Below are 22,168 nucleotides of genomic sequence, written 5' to 3'. Positions count from 1 at the left end.
TGCCCCACCTCAGACAGTATCATCGGCCAGAAACCTCGGAGTTATTTTCGATTCCGATCTCTCTTTCGATACCCACGTCGCAACTGTAGCAGGTAAATGCTTCGGAATTATTAAGTCCATGCGAAAATTCTTTGATTTCCTCCCGCTCGACTCCAGAAAGACCATTGCGGTAGCCCTCATACTCTCTCGAGTGGACTATTGTAATGGCCTCCTGGCAGGGACCAAAAAATCCACCCGACTGAAACTACAAAGTGTCCTGCACACTGCTGCACGGCTTGTCCTCAAACTCCCGCGCAAATCTTCTATTTCCACTGCCCTCAAATCCTTACATTGGCTCCCCTTACACAAGAGAATACTCTTCAAAATTCTCATTGTAGCCTTCCGAGCCTTCAACAAATCCGGCCCTGCCTACCTGTCGAGACGCTTCCCTCACTACACCCCGGGTCGCTCTCTCAGATCCTCACAAGAAAACCTCATGACCCCCCCCAAATTCAACCTGAAGACTAAGGGTGGAAAAACACTCAGTTCCCTTGCTATTAGAGCCTGGAACAGCATGCCAAGGCATCTTAGACTTCAGACGCAGGAGAAGCCATTTAGGAAGCTCCTCAAAACGTGGATTTTTAATCTCTCCGATGACTGGACTAAAGCAGCCATCTAGCCCCCCAACACCTTCCCGGTGATCTGGTCCCAGGTTTTACAGCGCCAAGATGCTCCCTTGGGAGCGAACGTCAGCGCTCTATAAATACCTATCCAATATCCAATATCCAATATCCAATAAGGGAATACAGAATACATGCTGGCATAACACTCTAAGCTTAGAAGACAATGTGATGACATTAAGATGAGAGGCACAACATAAAGCACAGCAAACCAAACGCTTGACTCATTTGACATATTTCTTCCGATTCGAAGAGAGACAAAGAGTTGATTGTGCCATCCCACAACACCAAGACTTGTTGATGTTTTCTCCTCACCAGATTTGTACAGAGTCAAATACCGGACATGAAAAGCTTGCAGATCCTAAATAGTGAGGCAGGCCAGAAATGAAAACCACACTTTTTTTCCTAATGAGTACGGGGCTCAAATTTCCATGTCATTCTCTTTTTTTTTTAGCACCAGGGAGCACATTCTAAGCATTAAACACAGTACCCTCTATCCAAACAGCTTGTAGTAAATTACAGCAGACCAATGTTGTTAAGTAAAGTCAGTGAAACAGAAACTGGCACTTACATGAAAGGGCGACCGATGATAGGTCACTGGTGGGGTCTTTGCAGTGCCAGGTTTCTTCAAATCCAAATTTGCTTGAGGTTCCCTTAGTCCAAAGTCCATAAAAATACACGCAGGTTCATAAATCTCGTCGCCAGTGTTAAAATAAGTATGATCTGTAGTCCATAGATGTATCCAGGATCATAGCTTTATTGTTCACTTAAGATCCTTAGTACAAGATGTTATGTAGATACAAGAAACAGACCCCACCAGGAGCAGTTCCACTGCTCAGCCCCTCATACCAACTCACATCTCCTTACTGTTCAACCCTCCCAACATTCCGATGACATCATCAAGGGCCAAGCAGTAGAGCAGGGGCAAGCATAGGGAGGATGCACAAGCTACATTACAACAGACTCCTCCTTCTAGGACCTCCTTTCTGCCAACCCTCTGAATTTTCCAAGCGGAAGCTAGCCCATCCTCATCTAATTTTTTGACTTTTGATATAATTGGAATTCTATCCCCTTGCATCATGACTTATGCACATCGTCACTTTAGTACAGTGCAGAATCCCGTTCCTAGACCAACTTAGCTCTGCAACCCAGACGGCCTAAACTATAATGTGGTGCTGTCAGCATCAAGCATGGTATCCTCCGTTAAGTGGGAGAAGTAGAGAAATGAGCAGGAAGGAGGAATGGGCAGAATGCAGATTCAAAGCATATCAGTTTGTATGTCAATGTTGGGAGAAAATATGTACCAGATAGGGACTCATACATGCATTTGTGAAATAAACATTCGTCCAATGGTTTTTTGGTGCTGTATTACAAATGCACAGTACCCAACTCAGTGGTACACATACTCTGGTGCTTTATTTTCCTTAGGGGTCTTATTTTTAATAACAACTTAGATTTACTTCTGCTCCCATTCAGCAATCCTGGTATTGCTAACTGTCTTTTGAGTATTCGGTTTATGTGATTGGTGTTTACGAAGTGCTGGTAGTAACTACTGCTGCCTGCCTGATAGGAACTGTAAATATTAAGAGCAATTTGGAGAAATCACATGTGTGTGTGAAAGAACAGGAGAGCAGCTTTCAAAGGTGCACACAAAGAAGAATGCAATATCTTAAATTTTTTGACAAAGTTGGTTCATTCGATTTACTTTAACAATGTAAGAAGGGAAATGTCCCTCCTAAAGGTAAAGAACAGCATGTCCGAGATGAAGATTATTTTATGGCAGTCATTTTGAACCGCGTTTATTTTTTTCCAGCTTGGTATTTCTCTACCTCCCTGATTAAATGAAGTTGAACATCTCACTATTATAAGCCGGGGCTTTTGCAGTAGCAACATCTTTTAAATACAAGCATGTCAACAAAACCGCTTGTGCTTTTAATATAAAAGTTGTGGTACCCCCACAAACATGTTACTTATTTTCACACTGGCATGATGTGTAAATCTTGATTCTGCTAACGAAGTTTCAAAAACAGTTTATTACTATTTTTTCTTCTGTGAATGGTGATAGTGGGGCGAGAGAGTCACACCTTTTCAAGGCTTGTTCAAATCAAGAGTCAGGAAGAAAAATATCGCCCTTAGTCTACATTCATTAGCAAGCCATCAAGAGTGCTTCTCCTGTCAGCAGGAAATAAAGACAACTTCACTTGGTATGTCAGTAACTTCAACAGTTTTACAAATTTGGAGAAACTGTTTCTAATAACGCTCTTTAATGAAACAACAGAAATCCTTGAAGGATAAATTGTTGGAAGAGGTTACCCCAGAAGGACTAAAGCAGGCGAAGAAGAGGCCAAGAATCATAGAGACAACCTCCTGCACCCTTATGCATGAGTAAGAGAAGAAAGCATGGCCGTGGTTCTCATGTATAATCCATTAGCAAATTGTATTAAAAGGATTATAAAAATAAATTGGAGAATTTTGGAGGTTGGTGAGACGAAGCTATCACTGTACCCCTCTGTTTGAACAGAGGTCAGAACCTCAGGAACCCTCACAACATTGACCGACATACATGGGGCTGTTGGTGTAAGTACATCAGACCGTCTGCCCTACTTATGGTAGGCATTCTGACCTACTTGTTTCTCTTCAGGAACATAACAAAAGACTGGTTGTATCAAACAGAAAGAATCTATGAAAAATGACCTAGACTCCCTTGTAGAAACCTCTCAGGATATCAAGTACCTGATTTATTGGTTTTACAAAGAGCAAACTCTCACTTAAGGAGTAAAACCAAAATGTCTGTTGTGCAACCGTGTGAAAAATGGCAACGACTCAGCAAACTTTAGATGCTTTTAGAGGAGCTCCTGTTGCTCCTTGAAGACACAGAGATAGCCAGGTTGGTGGAGATCGCTAAATATGGTGGAAGGTAGTCTAACGGGGTAGTGGAAGTTGTTACTCCTGTTCCTCTGGCAGACCGTGGACCCCTGTCAAACTATAAATGAGCAGGACATTCTTCAAATGTAACTCAAAATAGAAAAATCACTAAAGATAGGCGGGTTGGATTTAGGGCAACAATGCAACAAAGCTTTACACCAGCCAAACCAAAGGCCCACCCACCATCCTTGTTTAGAGTTGGACAGATTGTCAGCCTTTCATCGGAAATCCCATCGAGTGTGTCAATGGAAAACTTCTCGAAGGGCTCGAAGAAAACCCATCAGACATTATTAGATGAAGCAGTGCTATATAAGAACCTTAAAAAACAGTTTTGTATTTGCCAAATTCATGTTTAAATCCCTGTGGTATTTTTATGGATTATTAACAAGAGGACTGCCAAGATACAGACATATTTTAGCTTTCCTAAATAAATCAGGTATTGATTGGGTAAAAAAGACTGAATTAAGTTCCCAACACAGCTGTGAATCCCAGAGCTCAGTATTACTGGTAGCACTTTTCTCTTCATTAACACAGAAGGAGAGGTAGTACCACCTGAACCGCTTCTCACTCTGAGAGAAGGCACACTGGTGAGAATAGTCCCCTCTGATACCACCTGCACCAGACTCCCAGCTGAAAGCAGTCATGCTTTCGAGATTTGACCCCTCTATTACCAAATAAACTAGGCTTCTTGCTGACATCACAAATTATCTTTAAAGTTTAGGGAATAAATCGCATCTAAGATCGCCTTATATACACTCAGCAGTCAAATACCATGAATTCAAATACATTTGTTGTTTTATTACATCTAAAAACATAAATTTTTTATTAACATGTAACATCTAGTCCTCATTGTGTACATTTCATAGCATTATGATTGTTCTTGCTGTATCATAATTTAGTTCATGTTAATGTTAAAGCAAATCCTGGTACACACCTCTGTAATGTGGTTTTTAAAGGCTCTTGGATGTCCATACATGGGTGGTGTTTGGTTATGTATCATTAATACGGATCTATAAAGTATTGGGTTTCAAATGTATTATGCCACTAATGGCCGTGCAAACCACTTGTCCTAAATATAAATTCTCCAGTTTAGAACTTGTTGCTGTTAACGTGAAAGTAAAGTGAGTTTGACACTGGAGCAAACCCCTGGAGTGTGTTATATATAAGGATGGGTGTGCTGAAGAGCAGTCTTGTTGCTGTTCCTCACTGGCTGGGTGGTGTGGTTTTTTCCCCCGTGTGTGTTCGCTGGTGCCTCCGGAGGGCTGATAACTGACTGAATTTCTTCATACATTCACTGCACTGGAATGGTTTTTCCCCTGTGTGTGTTCGCTGATGACTCCTGAGAGTTAAGGAATGACTAAAACTATTTCCACATTCATTGCAATGGTAGGGTTTTTCCCCAGTATGTGTTCGCTGATGACTCCTGAGATTTGAGGAATCACTAAAACGACTTCCACATTCATTGCAATGGAATGGTTTTTCCCCTGTGTGTGTTCGCTGATGACTTCTGAGACTTGAGGAATCACTAAAACTACTTCCACATTCAGAGCACTGGAATGGTTTTTCCCCTGTGTGTGTTCGCTGATGTGATTGGAGAGTTGTTAACTGACTAAAGCTCTTCATACATTCAATGCACTGGAATGGTTTTTCCCCAGTGTGTGTTCGATTATGTTTTTGTAGGTCTGATGACCTACTACAGCTCTTTCCACATTCATTGCACTGGAATGGCTTTTCCCGTTTGTGTGTTTGCTGATGACTCCTGAGAGTTGAGGAATCACTAAAACTACTTCCACATTCATAGCAATGGTATGGTTTTTCCCCAGTATGTGTTCGCTGATGTGTTTGGAGTTGTGATAACTGACTGAAGCTCTTCAAACATTCACTGCAATGGAATGGCTTTTCCCCAGTGTGTGTTCGCTGATGACTCCTGAGATTTGAGGAAGTACTAAAACTACTTCCACATTCACTGCACTGGAATGGTTTTTCCCCTGTGTGTGTTCGCTGATGACTCCGGAGATTTGAGGAATCACTAAAACGACTTCCACATTCATTGCAATGGAATGGTTTTTCCCCTGTGTGTGTTCGCTGATGACTCCTGAGATTTGAGGAATCACTAAAACTACTTCCACATTCATAGCACTGGAATGGTTTTTCCCCAGTGTGTGTTCGATTATGTTTTTGTAGGTCTGATGACCTACTAAAGCTCTTTCCACATTCATTGCACTGGAATGGCTTTTCCCGTTTGTGTGTTTGCTGATGACTCCTGAGAGTTGAGGAATGACTAAAACTACTTCCACATTCACTGCACTGGAATGGTTTTTCCCCTGTGTGTGTTCGCTGATGACTCCTGAGATTTGAGGAATAACTAAAACGACTTCCACATTCATTGCAATGGAATGGTTTTTCCCCTGTGTGTGTTCGCTGATGACTCCTGAGATTTGAGGAATCACTAAAACTACTTCCACATTCAGAGCACTGGAATGGTTTTTCCCCTGTGTGTGTTCGCTGATGTGATTGGAGAGTTGATAACTGACTAAAGCTCTTCATACATTCAATGCACTGGAATGGTTTTTCCCCAGTGTGTGTTCGATTATGTTTTTGTAGGTCTGACGACCTAGTAAAGCTCTTTCCACATTCATTGCACTGGAATGGCTTTGCCCGTTTGTGTGTTTGCTGATGACTCCTGAGAGTTGAGGAATGACTAAAACTACTTCCACATTCACTGCACTGGAATGGTTTTTCCCCTGTGTGTGTTCGCTGATGACTTCTGAGATTTGAGGAATAACTAAAACGACTTCCGCATTCATTGCAATGGAATGGTTTTTCCCCTGTGTGTGTTCGCTGATGACTCCTGAGATTTGAGGAATCACTAAAACTACTTCCACATTCATAGCACTGGAATGGTTTTTCCCCTGTGTGTGTTCGCTGATGTGATTGGAGAGTTGATAACTGACTAAAGCTCTTTCCACATTCATTGCACTGGAATGGCTTTTCCAGTTTGTGTGTTTGCTGATGACTCCTGAGAGTTGAGGAATGACTAAAACTACTTCCACATTCATTGCAATGGTATGGTTTTTCCCCAGTATGTGTTCGCTGATGTGATTGGAGATGTGATAACAGACTGAAGCTCTTTATACATTCACTGCACTGAAATGGCTTTTTCCCTGTGTGTGTTCGCTGATAACTCCTGAGTGTTGAGGAATCACTAAAACTACTTCCACATTCACTGCACTTGAATGGTTTTTCCCCTGTGTGTGTTCGTTTATGTACTTGGAGGTCTAATAACTGACTGAATTTCTTCAAACATTCAGTGCAATGGTACGATTTTTCTCCAGTGTGTGTTCGCTGAGGTGTTTGGAGTTGTGATAACAGACTGAAGTTCTTCATACATTCATTGCAATTGTACATTGCTTCTCCTGTGTGTGTTTGCTGATGGTTCTTTAGTAGCGATGACAAACTAAAGCTCTTGCTGCTAGTGTATGATTTTTCTTTCTTGGTTAGGGTCTGTGGGTCAGGTTTATAATTGTCTGCATCCCATGAGTGCGTTTCCTGAGGAGCTAACATGGTTGATAAAGCACTATTCTAACATTCCCGGTGTGTGTGTGGTATTTTGGGATGGTTGATTTCAGATTTCACAATAAAATACAAGACTCACCAACTACATATATTATTATTTTGGCAAGTAAAGCTTCTTTGTAGGTGGTTATGTCTTTAGATTGCATAATAGTTTTGTGTGTTACGGGTAAAGATTAGTCTTCCTCCTGGTCGATGCAAATTAGCACAGTCTGTTGTAGATCAAAGACCCTCTCTTTCCTTTACCCTTCAGTTGTCTGGCTCCACTACCTTGTGTTTTTCTCGTGCTCATGTGCCAGAAAGAGTTTATAATACACCTAGCACGCTGAATGGTGGTCTGCCATCATTACAGGAAGCAGAGCAATGCTGTATCTACCTCATACCGGACACATAATCAAAGCTGGTGGTGGAGGCCTGTTTATACAGGAGGTGGTTTGTCAGTGTTGTTGCCTTAATTTTCTATAGGTCAGTTCTTAGTCCTGTTGCGTGCATCCACTGATATGCTCTTGACTGCTTCTTCCAGGATCTATCGGTGTATATTCAGGGTCCTCAGTCTCTGACTGTGCAGATCTTTTCCTGAATATTGGAGCTCATTTTTTTTACCACTTTTTTCAGAATTGCACGATTACTGTCATTATTCACGATCCTTTGTGCATTCAAGGCAGGTTTCCTATTGGATGTAAAGAGATTTAAAATCACTAAATGGAAATGTAAGAGAATGTGAATACCCAATATTTAACTAGTTGTAAAAGATATCTCTTCTTTACCATTTATGAAAGTTACCAAGAGATATTTCACCATACACAGATATTTAAGTAAATCTTTCATTGAACATGTCACTCTTACCTACTTCAGAAAAGGAGGTGATTTTCCAGTGTTCACAGAGTAACTTAGTACAGAAAGAGCACACACGGAAGGGCCTGAAAACTTGGTTGTTCGCTTCCTAGATTTCCTTATTTTGCTGACCCTGCTTTTCTTTTAATCTGCGTGTTGTGTTTGTCTTTTTTCAGGTTGTCAATAAAGCGCCGGGACACTCTTGAGTAGCCGAGCGCTATAAAAGACACAAAATAACATAACATAACATAACACGGAGCGCACTCTTGCTAGAGGTACAGCTTTAGGAAGATGCACATGGCCAAGATTTCATTTAAACACGAAGAGATTGTGGTAAAAGAGATGGATCAGGATGTGCTGCTGTCACTTCAGTTTCAGGAAGTGTATAACAACAGTAACCCTTTCAAGAATCATATCACAAACAAAACTCTTCAGGAAGTATATAATAAAGGTAACGCTCCAGGAAGTATTTAAGAAATGAAGCTCCATTCACACTCTTCTTGACAGTACTTTCCTGTTTACACTGGAGCAGCTGAAGTTCCAACTCCTGTCTTTTCTTTTCTGTTTGTTAAGTTATCTTTGCCACTTTCCTGGGGTTGGTTCAAGCATTTGTGGGAAGATTACAGCATTGATTATAGAGATTCCATCACAACCAGTAATATACCTGTGATATCTCTGCTGTCAATACAGGTCTGCTTTTTGTCTTTTTCTACCTTACCATGGCATCTGACGTAATGTTTTCCGTTTGGTGCCAGCATGCTACTCTGTAGGTGGATGGAGCGTTGGCAGAGTGGGATAAGATGTCAGTTGCAGGTGTGTGCAGTATTTACAACTTTGGGTATTCCTTGAAATCAGCTTCACCTTACTCCCTGTTCATCGCCTTCCGTACTCCCTTATGTCAGTGTACTCGCTCAGCAGGGTTCACTCACAGCTAAAGCAGAGGAGTGACTCGATGCACACAACAGACATCAGGTAATGATCTGATAGACAAACGGCCATGCTTGGCAGTACCAGGATCACAAGCGTCATTAAAGAGGCTCACCCGGGACATACAAACGGAGGAAGTGCACAGGTAGCTACTAATGAGGTACAAACAGAGGAGGTGAACAAGTAGGTACATGCTCCTTTTTCGGTCTGTTTCAGGCCTTTACTGGGCTGGGTATTGGTGTGCACTGTATCTTATTCCTGCGGCTGATAGAGGCACTTGCTGCAGGGGTGTTACCACTTTGACCCTTTACAAGAAGAGAGCAGAGCCTTAGATAGCACAACACCTGGAGACTGCCTGCCTCGAGGGGAAGGTGAGGGTCCGGGTGTGAGACAATATCAGCAAGGGACATAAATGGATCCTATGAAACACAGCCGCAGAGAGGCGAAATCGTCAGCCTAGATGGAGAAGAACTGGGTCTTCCACTGTTTCCGGATCAGTAAGTAATATTGACTCTATCTAAGGTTAGGAGGCATAGAATTCCATAGGGTCAGAGCGAAGACATGGAAGGAGCAACCTCCTGTTCTGGCTCTGCTGTGGCGAGGGATGAGGGCCTTGTTTAGATTGGCAGAGCGTAGTGTTCTGGAGGGCTTGTAAAATTGCATCCAAGCAGCTAGGCTGGGTTCTCCTTGCTTGCATGGATTTTGTGGGAGATGGATAGGGCTTTGAACTTTGAAAGCTTTCCAATAGGTAGCCAATGGAACTTGCTCAAAAGTTGGGAAGAAGAGCTGAATCGGTTCAGAAAAGATTTCTTTGAGCCCAAAAGAGATATTTGCAAAAGTCCAGGAGCAAAATGACAAGGGATTGTACAATCAGTTGGCAGGATTGCCAGGAAAAGTATCCTATAATTGGATTGAGGTTCCTTAGGGTGCCAAAACAGTTCCCCTGCTAGAATCTTGACTTCGGTTTCAGAGGATGAAGAGCTATCCATCCATACCCCAAGGTTTTCTACCACCAATTTAAGTTTGACGGGTACATAGTATTTCTGGACATCATTGATCAGTCCAAAGATGGGTATGCCTGCCCAGCAGGAGTTATGTTTTAAACAGTTGTTGTGCATCAATGCCACCACCGCTGTTAGACAGTTTCTATATTTGAAACAACCGCTGGGCAACTCTGCTGACAGGGAAATAATTAGCGGAGTGTTGTCTGCATACAACACTGGTGAGATTCAAAGGATTTAACTACCTTTACCAGAGGTCTGATGTGAATATTGAAAAGGGTAGGACTGAGCTCCAAACCCTGGGAGATGGCAGGAGCCAGTCCACTTTGTGATGAGACGAAAGGGGGATATAACTTGAAAAGGACCACTCCTTTAAAAAGGAGGTAAACCAGGTCAGACCTTTGCCCTGTACCCCCAGGTCAGTGAGGCGAGTTAATATTATTGCATGTGAGACAGTGTCGAAGGCCACACTTAAATCTAGGAGTATCAGAGCCTGGGATTTGCCGGCATCTGTAGTACTGCAAAGGGATTTGGTAACTGTTAAAAAAGCAGTTTTGGTGCTGTATGATCCAAATCCATTTTGGGAACAATCTAATATTTGTATTGTTCTAATATTTTGGTTAGGAGATTGTTTACATGTTTCTCCACACCCTTGGACGGAAATGACAGAAGAGAAATGGGTCAATAGTTTTCTGGCTCAGTGGCATTTAGTGAAGGATCACTGTGCGTGTTTCCATATTGATACTTCTGTGCTCAGCGTGAGTTTGGCTAATTCTAGAAATATGGGTGTGACGCTCTCCTGAAATTTCAAAATATTATCAGGTTTAAATGGGTCATCTGGAGATCGAGATTTCACTTGACGCATTAAGGTGGAAATAGAATCTGCGTCATGTAGAGCCAATTGGTCCAAGGGAGCCCATTGCGAGTGGTAGGCCCCTGTGTCAAGAGAGAAAGGTTTGACTGTTTCCTCACCCCTGTTAAAGTAAAGATAAAGATCATTGACCAAGCTTGCTGCAGTGGCTGTTAGAAGCTTCTGCTAATCCGGGAGTGGAGGTAGGTTTAATCAGGTTGTTCAGAACAGAGCAGATTTCCATGCTTTGGTGGAAGTCTCCGCTCGTTTTACATTGAAGTCTAATAGAGGCACACTCCTTTCGATAAACCTTGAAAAGGCAGATGGGTCTAGTTTATGCCACTACTTTCTCATTGTGGGGTTACCGGTAATGTTTTTTCAATGCTAGGTTTATCAATAGTCATAGGCACCAAATATTGGTTTGACCAGGTCACTGGAATAGGGGGAGCAGTTTGAAGGGTGGCCAGGTTGGATAAACAGGGTCCCGCTGATGGCCGGCCTCGTAGTTGAATGTTTTACTAACTGAGCTAAATAGAAAGTGGCCAGGTCATTAGTAAAGTCCTGGATTTCTTTATTGTTGAAAGATTTAAGTCTCCAAATATGCTCAAGTTGGACAATTGAAGTGAGTGCACTCTATTAGAGATTCCCTGGGGACGCATTGGAGCAGAGCCGTGGCACTGAATACAGTCCCCAGGCTCCACCGCATGCCGCATCACTCTTCCTGCGCCCAGAGGCGCTTAAAGGCAGCAGTGAGGTCCCACTGTGGGGGACACATCAGAGCAGAGCCATGGCACTGACTAGAGCCCTAAGGCACCACCACACGATGCATCACTCTTCCCGCGCCCAGAGGCGCTTAAAGGCCGCATCGGAGCAGAGCCGGGGCACGGACTACAGCTGCTTAAAGGCAGCAGCGTGGTACCTCTGCATGGGCCAAGGGCAGACCCATCCATGCCCGTCGGAGCCCAGAGGAGGCTGGGCCCCCCCTCTAACTTCTACACTCCCCCGCTTCAGGCCCACCATGGGCAAGAAAAAGCTGAGAGCAACAGAGGAGGTAACTGTTACCTCTTTAAATACCTTTCTTGCCAAGGCAACATCAGCATTAGAAGAATAAATCGCACTCACAGAAATGAGAATTTCGTTAGGGTTAGGGACAGGGCAGTCATCTAATCTAGTTGTTTCTCCAACTAAGGCGGGTGTAACAAAACTATATGGGGTTTTTCTTCCAGAATTACCGGCAGTCCCTGTACCAACCCCCGAACATTCCTAGCCTGCCTCTACATTTAGTGGAAAACCAACTGTCGCTACCTCCGTAAATGGTAAATGAAAAAGAGGTTATGAGTCACTGCCCTCCAAGTGTCCTGCCAAAAAAGATCAGAAAGGTTTCCATGCCAGCAAGTTCCACATGTATGAATAGCCAGCAACTTTCAGAGACTACGGGCCCGATTCACAGAATGAACTTAAGACTGAATCCTACTACTTTGGTATTCACTGAATGCACTTACTACTTTTGGTATTCACAGAAGTTAGGATTTTGTCTTAAGTCTGTCTTAAGTCAGTCTTAAGTCTGTTTTAAGACAAACTTAAGACAAAATCCTAACTTCTGTGAATACCAAAAGTAGTAAGTGCATTCTGTGAATAACAAAACAGTAGTAAGTTTAGGATTGAGTCTTAAGTTAATTCTGTGAATCGGGCCCTGTATTTTCCTCATATTGGTGTGATCTTCTTGATAACTTTAAACAACTTTTGCAACCAATCTTTGCCCGTTTAGATTCTACAGATAGCACCTACGGTCATCCCTCTGAGGTCTGTAAAACTCTTAAAAAATTATAATTGTGAAACTCATAATTTGTGTTTTAATTGTGAAAACATGATCCTTGGTCGTGAGTTAGCTAAATCGCCCTCTACTTCTATTGGTCATCCTTGTGTTTAAAATCAGTTGGCCCCCAGCGGGGATCCTACAGGTCCAGACCATGTAGATTTGCTCCCTAGGTGTTGCTCACCACAGGTGACCATACTAGAGTCTATGGGTAAGGGGAAATCACATGATTTATCACGACCACAGGTTAAGGTTAATCCCCCCGTCTACTCAGGCCCATAGCAGACCAAATCAACAACACATGGACTTCCGTCCTGCAGCTTGTCAGTATGTTCAAATTTTAGTCAATGTGCCTTTTACTATGTCCCGATCTTAAAAATTCTTCACTTCAGCTGATGGCCAAGACTCAACACTGGATGACTCAAAACTCTAATGAAGGTCATCTCATCCAAAATCATTGATAATGGCCAAAAGAACGCAGTGAATTAGGTCTGATGTAAAACTAACCAATAATGGCTGGTTATTTTAAACTTTATTTATTTATTCGTTATTTGTAGAGCGCAACACTCATCCCTAGGGATATCAAGGCGCTTATACCAGTGCTGGTAATTCTGCGGGGCTGACGTTAAAGCGTGTACATTAGAGTTTGGGAAAAAGGTATGTTTTAAATTTTTTCCGGAACTGGAGGTAGTTGGCGGTGTGTCTTAGGTCCTGAGGAAGCTCAATCCATTTCTTGGCTGCTAGATAGGAGAATGAGCGACCTCATGTCCTTACTTAACATATGCGTCTTGTTCTGGCGAGGGCTGATTGGAGAGATCGAAGATTTCTTGTGGGGACATAAAATTCGATTTTCTCCTGGAGTATTGAGGGGCCAGTTTTATAAAGAGCTCTGTGAGCATGGCTAAGCAGTTTAAAAACTGCTCTCTGACGCATTGGTAGGCAGTGCAATTTTTTCACACAGCCTGAAGCAGACTCAAGCTTTCCTTTGTTGCAGACAAGTTTTGCCACTGCGTTCTGCAGTACTTAAAGGCGTGTGAATAAATGCTCATTCATGCCTACAAATAAGGCGTTGCCATAATCCAAGAGACTGACCAGCAGAGCTTGTGTGACCGAACGTCTGCAGTCCAGTGGAATCCAAGGGAATAGTCTAGCTAAAAGCTTCAAGATGGCGGAGCCTTTGCCACAAAGAGATCGCACGTGATCCTTCATGGTCAGGGCGTCGTCCATGAGGACGCCCAGGTTTTTAGCGTGTTGTTTTGGGATGGGGGCCATACCTAGAGTGGGTGGCCACCACGTAGCGTCCCACACTCGTTTGGCGCCGCCGAACAGAAGAATTTCGGATTTGCCGGCGTTCAGCTTCAGGCAGTGCGTATGCATCCACTGTGCCATTTCAGAGAGACAGTTATGCAGTTTAGATTTGGTGATGTCTGATTTTTCATCCAATGCCACCATCAGTTGCGTATCATCCGCATAGTAGCAGATGCCAATGCCCCACTTCCTGCCAATTTTAGCTAAAGATGACAAATAGACATTAAAAAGGGTGGGGCTTAATGAGGCCCCTTGGGGGACACCGCCACTGATGGGGCTGGGTTTAGAATGGAATTGGCCCATGTGTACTGCTTGGGTGAGGTTGCTCAAAAATGAGTATAGCCAGCTTAGGACAGTAGAGTGGACGTTCAGCAGGCAGTTATGGGAGACGGCGTCGAACGCTGCCGACAGGTCAAGCAGTATCAGGGCTACCGCCCCCCCTTGGTCGGTGCATAATCTGATACTGTCCGACACTGCCAGCAGCGTTGCCTCCGTACTGTTATTGGCTCTAAAACCTGTCTGAGAGGGGTCCAGGAGATGATTCGTTTCCAGGTAGCTGGTCAACTGGCCATTCACCAATTTCTCCAGAACCTTAGAAAGGTATGGGAGCTGGGAAATGGGACGATAGTTTTCTGGGTTGTGGATGTCTGTCCCAGCTTTTTTCAGAAAGGGAATCACTGAAGCATGCTTCCATAAGTCCGGGAAGATGGCGGTTCTTAAAGATTTGTTAAAGAGTTGAGTAATCAAGGGGCAGAGCGTGGGGGCAATTTTTGAGAAAACAAAATGGGGACAGGGGTCAAATGGGGAGCCAGATTTTACTGTACTCATAGCTTTCAGAACCTCATCTGCTGTGAAGGGCTTGAAGCTGCCCAGGGTTGGTGTGGCTTTCGAGTCGGAGACGGTCCCAATGATCTTTACTACGTTAGTTGTGATAGGGGTGTTTACTACGTCAGTTATACTAGGGGGGCTCTGGGGACTAAAAGAAGAGTAGATTTTTCTGATCTTTTCAGTAAAGAAGGCACTGATTCGTTCACAGGCCTCTACCGAAGTGGTGAGGGTTTGAGTAGTGCTAGACGGTTTGTTAAGTTCCTTAACGATTCTAAACAGTTCTTTGGCCGAGTTACAATTTTCATGGACAATGAATGGCTAGTGAGAGACCTATCAGGGAATTTACCTGTTGCCCCTTCACTCCATTCTCATATTTATGCAGTCTCGTTGGGCTTTTTTTATAGGTCCGCACCAGTACGTAGTTCCACCGTACTCACTCAGGGCCTTTCTTTAGTGAGAACTGGTCATAAATGTAAATGTAAATGTAAATGTACAGGAATTTATATAGCGCAAATCACCAAGCGGTTTTTAAGCGCTTGCTTAGGGAACCCGTCCTGGTATTCCCCTGTGAGATAACCCCTGCAGGGTATCCGCAAGGTGAAAGCCAGGCATCCCGCCGCGAGGGGCCGTTGTGGAGATTAAGCAAGCTATTGCCCAGAGTCGCAGAGTGTGAACCTGTGAATCAAGTAGGCACCGGAGCGAGAATTGTCGAGTCCATGGACATTTTAGGACTCAAGACCCCGCCGAGCCGGGAAATGAACCCTGGTCCCAGGCTGACCTCTGCTTCCAGGTCTGCCTCCTCTAACCAGTGAGCCACACTTCTCCACCATAAACCTGCCCAGATGGCTTTTGATGCCCTTGCCCTATCAAATAGGTACTCATTGTTGGAAGATATGGAGGCATGTGATTGACTGATCTTTCCACTAACTTATCCAAAAAGGGGGGAGAAGGAGGGTACATCTAGGTTCAACCTCCCAAGTATAGTACAGAAAATCACATATGGTGGATCGTGGGAACCTAGTCAGTGAGAAAAATTACAGGTTATCCCCAAACTTTGGGTTCGCCTCACCAGAAAAGAAAACGTATTTTCTTGAGTCCCCTCACTCACCCAGGGTATTGTTGTTGAGGATACGGTGGAGGTCCATAGAAGAAGGGTGGGTTATGAAAAGGGGGTTGGTAGGCGGGCCAGCCATATCCTCAATGGCCTCTATTCCGCATTCTACCTCTGAAGTTTGGGCGACCCCTTGGGTTCTTCTGTCCCCCTGTGCTGTTATCCGAATCGTTGGAGCTGGTTTCTAAACCATCTATGTCCGTGTTATATCCTGGGTTCCTACCTGTGAGCTGGTAGTCATCTCTGGTGTATGGGTAGGCCTTCTTGTGACTTAAGTTTTTCCCATCTTTTTTAAATTCTTAAATATTTTTATCTTTGAGTGATAGTTCAAACTCTGTCATCGTTTCCAACAGAGTCTACTGGCCCCTCCACCCTGGCAGACCATGGGGCATATAATTGCTAACAAAAAAGTATGTCTCTTTCCCAAAATAACCAGGAATAAAAATAAATGTTATATGTTGCATGTTATGTCAGTCAATGTAAGTGTACAGTCAAAACAAGTGCACGGAAGATATGCTTTTAACAGAATCCTTTGAACAGGAACACCAGGAACAGACACAGACGAAATGCAATCCACTGTTTTTGATTATATTTTCTTTATTTTAGGAGCACAAGAAGGAACACACACTATTGCTTTGTTTATATTATATAGGCACTAACCTCACTATTGTCGAAAATAACGTGGCCTGCCCTGTAGTGCAGGCAATATGTATTAACCTACAAACTATTTTTCTCTCCCTTTCACAGATACTGCGGGTACAACGTTAACCATATGTATAATTAAGAGACACACACACTAGGTGTGTTCTGTACTTATTTAAAGTCATTTTTGGTTCATTTACAGGAGTGGCATACATGGGGCTGGCCCCCGTGCTGTCCTGAAGAAGAGGTGTGGGGGACACCTTGAAACATGGCGACAGGACATTAGAGACTATGACCACATAAGTTATACTTCCTTTGTCTAACCCCCTTTTTTAACATACCAACTAGAAACAGGAATAAATAATTGAGCTCACTAGCTAGGTATTTTTAAATAGCACTAATCACCACTCCACCATACACTGCATCACACATAGTTTCACAAAACCAGTGCTCCTACGTTTCCTTCTCAAGTCGCAGCACGCCCCAAGCAGTAGATGCTCGGGATGGCCCCACTGGGTGAGTCAGGGGACTCAAGAAAATACATTTTCTTTTCTGGTAAGGCGAACCCAAAGTTTGGGGATAACCTGTAATTTTTCTCACTGGCTAGGTTCCCACGACCCACCATATGTGGATTTCTGTACTGATCTTTCCACTAAATCATTTGCCTCCTCAGTCTGTTCTTTATAACTATTATCAAATGTTTTCTGGTTTGGTACCCGTGGAGAGGGTTCAGTTGGACATTTTAGATTCACAAAACAGTATTACATCTTTACCAATTGACCCTACATCATCCATCTCACCAGTACCGACAGCGATTTGGTCGCAGGAGTCCCTAAGTGATATAAAGATTCTCTCTAGGAATATAGCAGGCTATAAAAACAAAAAGGATAATCAAAATTGGTATAAAGTGTTCATTGATATTATCTGCCTTCAGGAAAATTGGGCAGAGCAGTCGGTCTATGTAAATGGCTACAGCTCCTTTGCTACGCCAGCAGTTCCATCAGCAGCAGGTAGATCTAAGGGGGGCTTACTCAGAATTATAGCAGACACGATCACCCTAGGTAAGGTGACCTTTATAAGTGACTCGACCCATTTTCATGTTATCGTCGCAGAAGGTTCTGGGAAAATTAATTTGTTACGCATTCATTTTTATAATAATAATTTTAAGAATTATACACAGGTGACAGATTAGTTTTATTTGAGCTGGAGATTTTCATGTGTACTGTAGCCCCAATTAGGACCAATGTATTTGTGGGGTAACTGACACTAATAATTCGTTGCTAGTCCATTTTATGCATCATAACTACGGAAGCATTTCAAACATTTTTTCATTAACTTGTGACCTAGTTATAATAAACCTATATCACCGCATGACTGGTCAACCCCTCCTCACCTTTCCTCGTACAGAAGTTACCTCGACATTTGATTTTACAATTATTCAGACTAATTTTAAGAGATGTATTAAGTCCTCCATAGACGAGTTGACAGAGTTCAGTGATCATGCTTTCCTTCTTTTTTTGTTCTGTTTGGCCTCTTTCTGCTACGTCAAGCTCTATATTTACCCCAAAAAACGATCCTGAGTAGGAAAAATTGATCTACTCTTAAGTGAGAGAAAGTTAACCCTATTTCCTTCCTCCCAAAGGTTGCAAAGGAGGTGTTACCTGACATTGTATCATCCTGCTTAGACACCAACACTGATAGTCATCAAGTAGCAATAGCATTTAGTAAAATTTTAATATCTATAAATTCTAATCTTTTACATCCAGCTACAAGAAACATTCCATCGACGATAAGGGGGTTTGAGACAAATTTCTCAAAGGCCTCCAAAGATCTTTACACTGCTCTTAAAACAAGTCCCAGAAACAAAGATATGATAAGGAAGCTATGAGCTGACTATGAGACAGCTAGGGCAGTGAGAGAAAAAAGGAGTTACAGGATGAAGCATGGGTAAATTTGTGTGAGGCTAAGAGGAGCAAAGATAGCATGGCATTTTGGAGGGTGGTAAATGCCCCTTTTCAGCAGGATCAGGGCGGCCCCTCTCTTGATATTCATATAGATCAATCGACCTGGGTGTCTCTGTTCCAGGGCATAGAGATGGATAGCGCTACAAAAAAACCTTAGGACTTGACGATTGACCATCTGGGGATGGAATTCTCATTAGAGGAAATTGAGCTTGCACTCTCTCAATCGCCTGCCCTAAACGCAGCAGGGTCAGATGGGGTTCCTCTGGATATTTTCTTTGTACATAAAAATGTATGGGCTCCACCCTTGACCTAAGTTTTTAATACTGTTTCCAAAGTGCGACCCCCGGTATCTTAGAACAAATCTGTGATTATCCCCAAATATAAAAAGGGGAATCCCTCGAATCCTGCAAATTACGGCCCAATCTCCCTTCTGGATAGCGCTGCCAAACTAATGGGGAGATTGCTCTTAAATAGACTGGAGGAGTGGACATATGTTATATAATGTTTTACCTGAGACACAATACGGGTTTAGAAAGGGGAGGGGTACAATCGACCACAGACAAAATTCACCCTTAGTTGCAGCAAAATATGTTTGTGCAAAAAAGGGCCAGTTTTAAATGGCTTTTGTGACTTGTCCTCGGCCTTCGACTGCGTAAACCACTCAAAATTGAGTAAAGAACTCCATGATTCTTTTTACTAGGGAGACTTATAGAGAGGAAGGGGCAGTAGTCAGGTTTGGTAAACAGGAGGAATGTTCGGAAATATTTAAAAGTAAAAAGGGGGTGCGACGGGGGTGTGTCCTTGCCCTCTTTCTTTTTTTCCTTGAACACCAATAAATGTAATGAAGTTTTGACAGCGCAGGGCAGAGATGTTCCCTCAGCAGGAGGCTTATGGCTGTCTGCTCTCTTCTAAGCAGCTGATGCGGTTTTGATGGACAGGACACCTCTGGCTCTACAGCGCTTGATTGGCTCTTATTCAACTTTCAAGGCGGAACTGGGCCTGCTTGTTAACAAATCAAAAACCTTTATTATGATAGCGGGACTGGGAAGGAAAAAGTATTTTTCATTCTATCTAGATGGGTGTTCTCTGGAATGGGTAGAGTCCTTTATAAGGTTGAGCCTGAGCCAGCGTGCAGGCGCTGCTCTGCGGAGATCTGTGATAGTTCCGTATGGTTCGAAGAGAAGCTCCGATCTTGTTGCCATTTATATCCTCCCATGGATACAACTAATGTCCCGCATTTACATTCCGGTGTTGAAGAAAATTGGGCTTCTCTGAGGAACAAGGCTCTCCAGCTAATTAATTCTAAAACTATATTGGGTGGACCACTATTTGGGAGTTTTAAAATGGCACGTAGAATTAACTGGATAGGCAACTCGAGGAAAACAAGCAGAGGTGATTGTGTGGTGGGTAACTTCGGTTCCCCCCACCTGGTCAAAACAATCCTTGATAGGGCTGGCTCAAGGTACATGAGCGAAGAAGGTATAAATTTTGGCCCGTTGGGGTTTTTCTACCAAGAAACCCAGCCGCCAAAAATGCCTACGGGCTATTGTAACTTGGCAACCCAGACACAGGGGATGTATGAGTTTTCTGTCCCGACCTGTAACAGATTTGAATCATTTACTAACCTGGAGGACATTGATTGACTGGGCCCGGTGATTGCACTAAGTAAAGCCTATCAAAGACGGGTCCCTGAAGGTATTAGCAGTCAAGTGTCTCACATAAGTAATGGGGGCAACCTAGAGCCAACTGTAAGTGGCCCCTGGTTTCATAGCAATACCAGGGGTTTGTGTTAATGTTGAGGCTTCTTCAAGTATGATTAACAACCATATCCCACCTACTCCATTACCTAACTCGGAGATAGGCCAACCCAATAATGTACCAAGGGAACCCTGTCCTACTAATGTACCAATGGAGTCCCGTGTAGCTCTTAAAATAGTTTCATGGAATATAACGGGGCTTGTAAGCAAACTTGCTTCCACTGAATGGATCTCATTCATTGATGAGCTAGATATTATATTCCTACAAGAAACATGGGCAGTGGACCAGGTATTCTGTGAGGGTTCCATTAACTTCTCCAACCAGCGGTACAGGGTGAGAGGGGTAGGCCAAAGGGGGGTTTACTGATCTGGGTTAAACAGCTGCATTCTTACCGACTAAAGGAGATTGCTATTGACTGTCGGGACATTCTCATTGTCAAATTATCGCATGACAACTCCCCGGATATTGTACTGATTAATGTTTAATCTAGGGGTCTGCAAGGCGGCAAGCCATCTGAAACGATAGATCATTTAGATCTTTTTTTAACGCATCACAGAGGCAAAAGTAATATTATATTTGCAGATTTTAATTGCACTTATGAACCGTTGAGAGGACTTGAATTTTAGTTTTGAGGAGAACGAACAGTGGTCAATTCCACCACTGGAACTACATCCTATAAAAAAATGGACCAGGGCAGCACTCCAATTAAAAGCCTTCTGCTTGGAACACGGGCTACAAGCAGCAAATGGCCCTAATTGTAGAGAAGGCATGCCCATTTCTGCCGACTTTGAAGACGGCCTCTTAACTAATGATACCAGACGCTTTAAATGGTGCAAGGTTGTACTTGATCCTGAGAAACTCCTAGTCATGAGTAATCTAGTAGCAAATACCACTGCTACTCTCCAGACAGAGGCTGAATTTGGGTTAGCTAAGGACAGGATTACCCAGACCCACAAGCTTCCTTTTAAACAATTGAAAAGATTTTTTATTGTTAAATCCAAAAAAGGACCAGCTTCATCCACTACCAAGGCGGCACCTTGGTATAATTCTATTTCTCGCTCTGCCTATAAGTCCTTGGCAGCTGCAATTAGGAGTAAGGATCAGGCCTCTATAAAAGGAAAAAGGCAGGCATATAAGGCAGCCAAAACCAAAGCAAAACGAGATTGGGATGAGGCGCATTGGGCCAAACTCCTCGAGGCCTGCTCGGGGAGGGACATGACGCATTTTTGGCACCTGGTCAAATGGGGGAGTGGGAATACTTGCAAAGCTCCCTTTAATCATGTGGAACCGGATCAATGGATTAGCCACTATAGAGGCCAATTTGCAAATGACCCGGGGGTCCAGGACTCCTTTGAAGTGTCAGTGTCTGTGCATTCTCCTCCCCTTATTATTACCAATAAGGAAGTAGAAGCAGCCCTTCTACAAGTTCCAAAAGGGAGGGCTCCAGGTATTGACCGAATCCCTGCAGGCCTTTTTGTACAAGACCAGGCACTATGGGCAACGTATATCCAACTTTTAATGAATGCCATTGATAAAGGAGCAGAGATTCCCACTTCCTGGGCAGGGGCAGGTATCCTTCCTATTTATAGTTACTATGTCACACACAGGCTGAGCCCACCAGCGCTGGCAATAGAGCTGATGCCAGTCCGAGTCAGCAGTCTGCCCCCCGCCAGAGTGAGTACTGTCCCCGCAACACACACAAAGGAGTAGGAAAGTGGATAATAAAAGTTGGCACATGTTCAGTGAGAAAAAACTGCCCTCACTCACAAAATTGTGACATGCTTCATCATTGGGCTTGCTTACTAACAACCTTGTGTTCCATGATGCCCCTTTGCCCCATGAGCATCTATCTGTGAAAAAAACTAAATAACATATGAGAAATACAAAGAACTATGTAGCTACAGAAAAAACTTGATGAAGGAAAACGTAGGAGAGACACAAGTTAATGTGAACCTTAGGAGTAAGAACACAG

General features: G+C 43.3%; 1 protein-coding gene across 1 annotated transcript; it reads right to left on the bottom strand.

Moving 5' to 3' along the window:
- Nucleotides 1-4,535: 4,535 nt before the first annotated feature.
- LOC144821903 (uncharacterized) lies at nt 4,536-7,487 on the bottom strand. Its single transcript, XM_078679086.1, has one exon. It carries the CDS (start codon nt 7,146-7,148, stop codon nt 4,788-4,790), a length of 2,361 nt encoding a protein of 786 aa, XP_078535212.1. The 5' UTR covers nt 7,149-7,487; the 3' UTR covers nt 4,536-4,787.
- Nucleotides 7,488-22,168: the final 14,681 nt, after the last annotated feature.

Source organism: Lissotriton helveticus, chromosome 1_1 (assembly GCF_964261635.1).
Source record: "Lissotriton helveticus chromosome 1_1, aLisHel1.1, whole genome shotgun sequence".
NCBI lineage: Eukaryota > Metazoa > Chordata > Amphibia > Caudata > Salamandridae > Lissotriton > Lissotriton helveticus.
Note: the sequence above shows the minus strand (reverse complement) of the source record. Positions and strands in the feature narration are given on the sequence as shown.

Excerpts from the sequence above, each read along its gene's own strand:
- LOC144821903 (XM_078679086.1), bottom strand. The coding sequence starts at position 7,148 with ATGTTAGCTCCTCAGGAAACGCACTCATGGGATGCAGACAATTATAAA.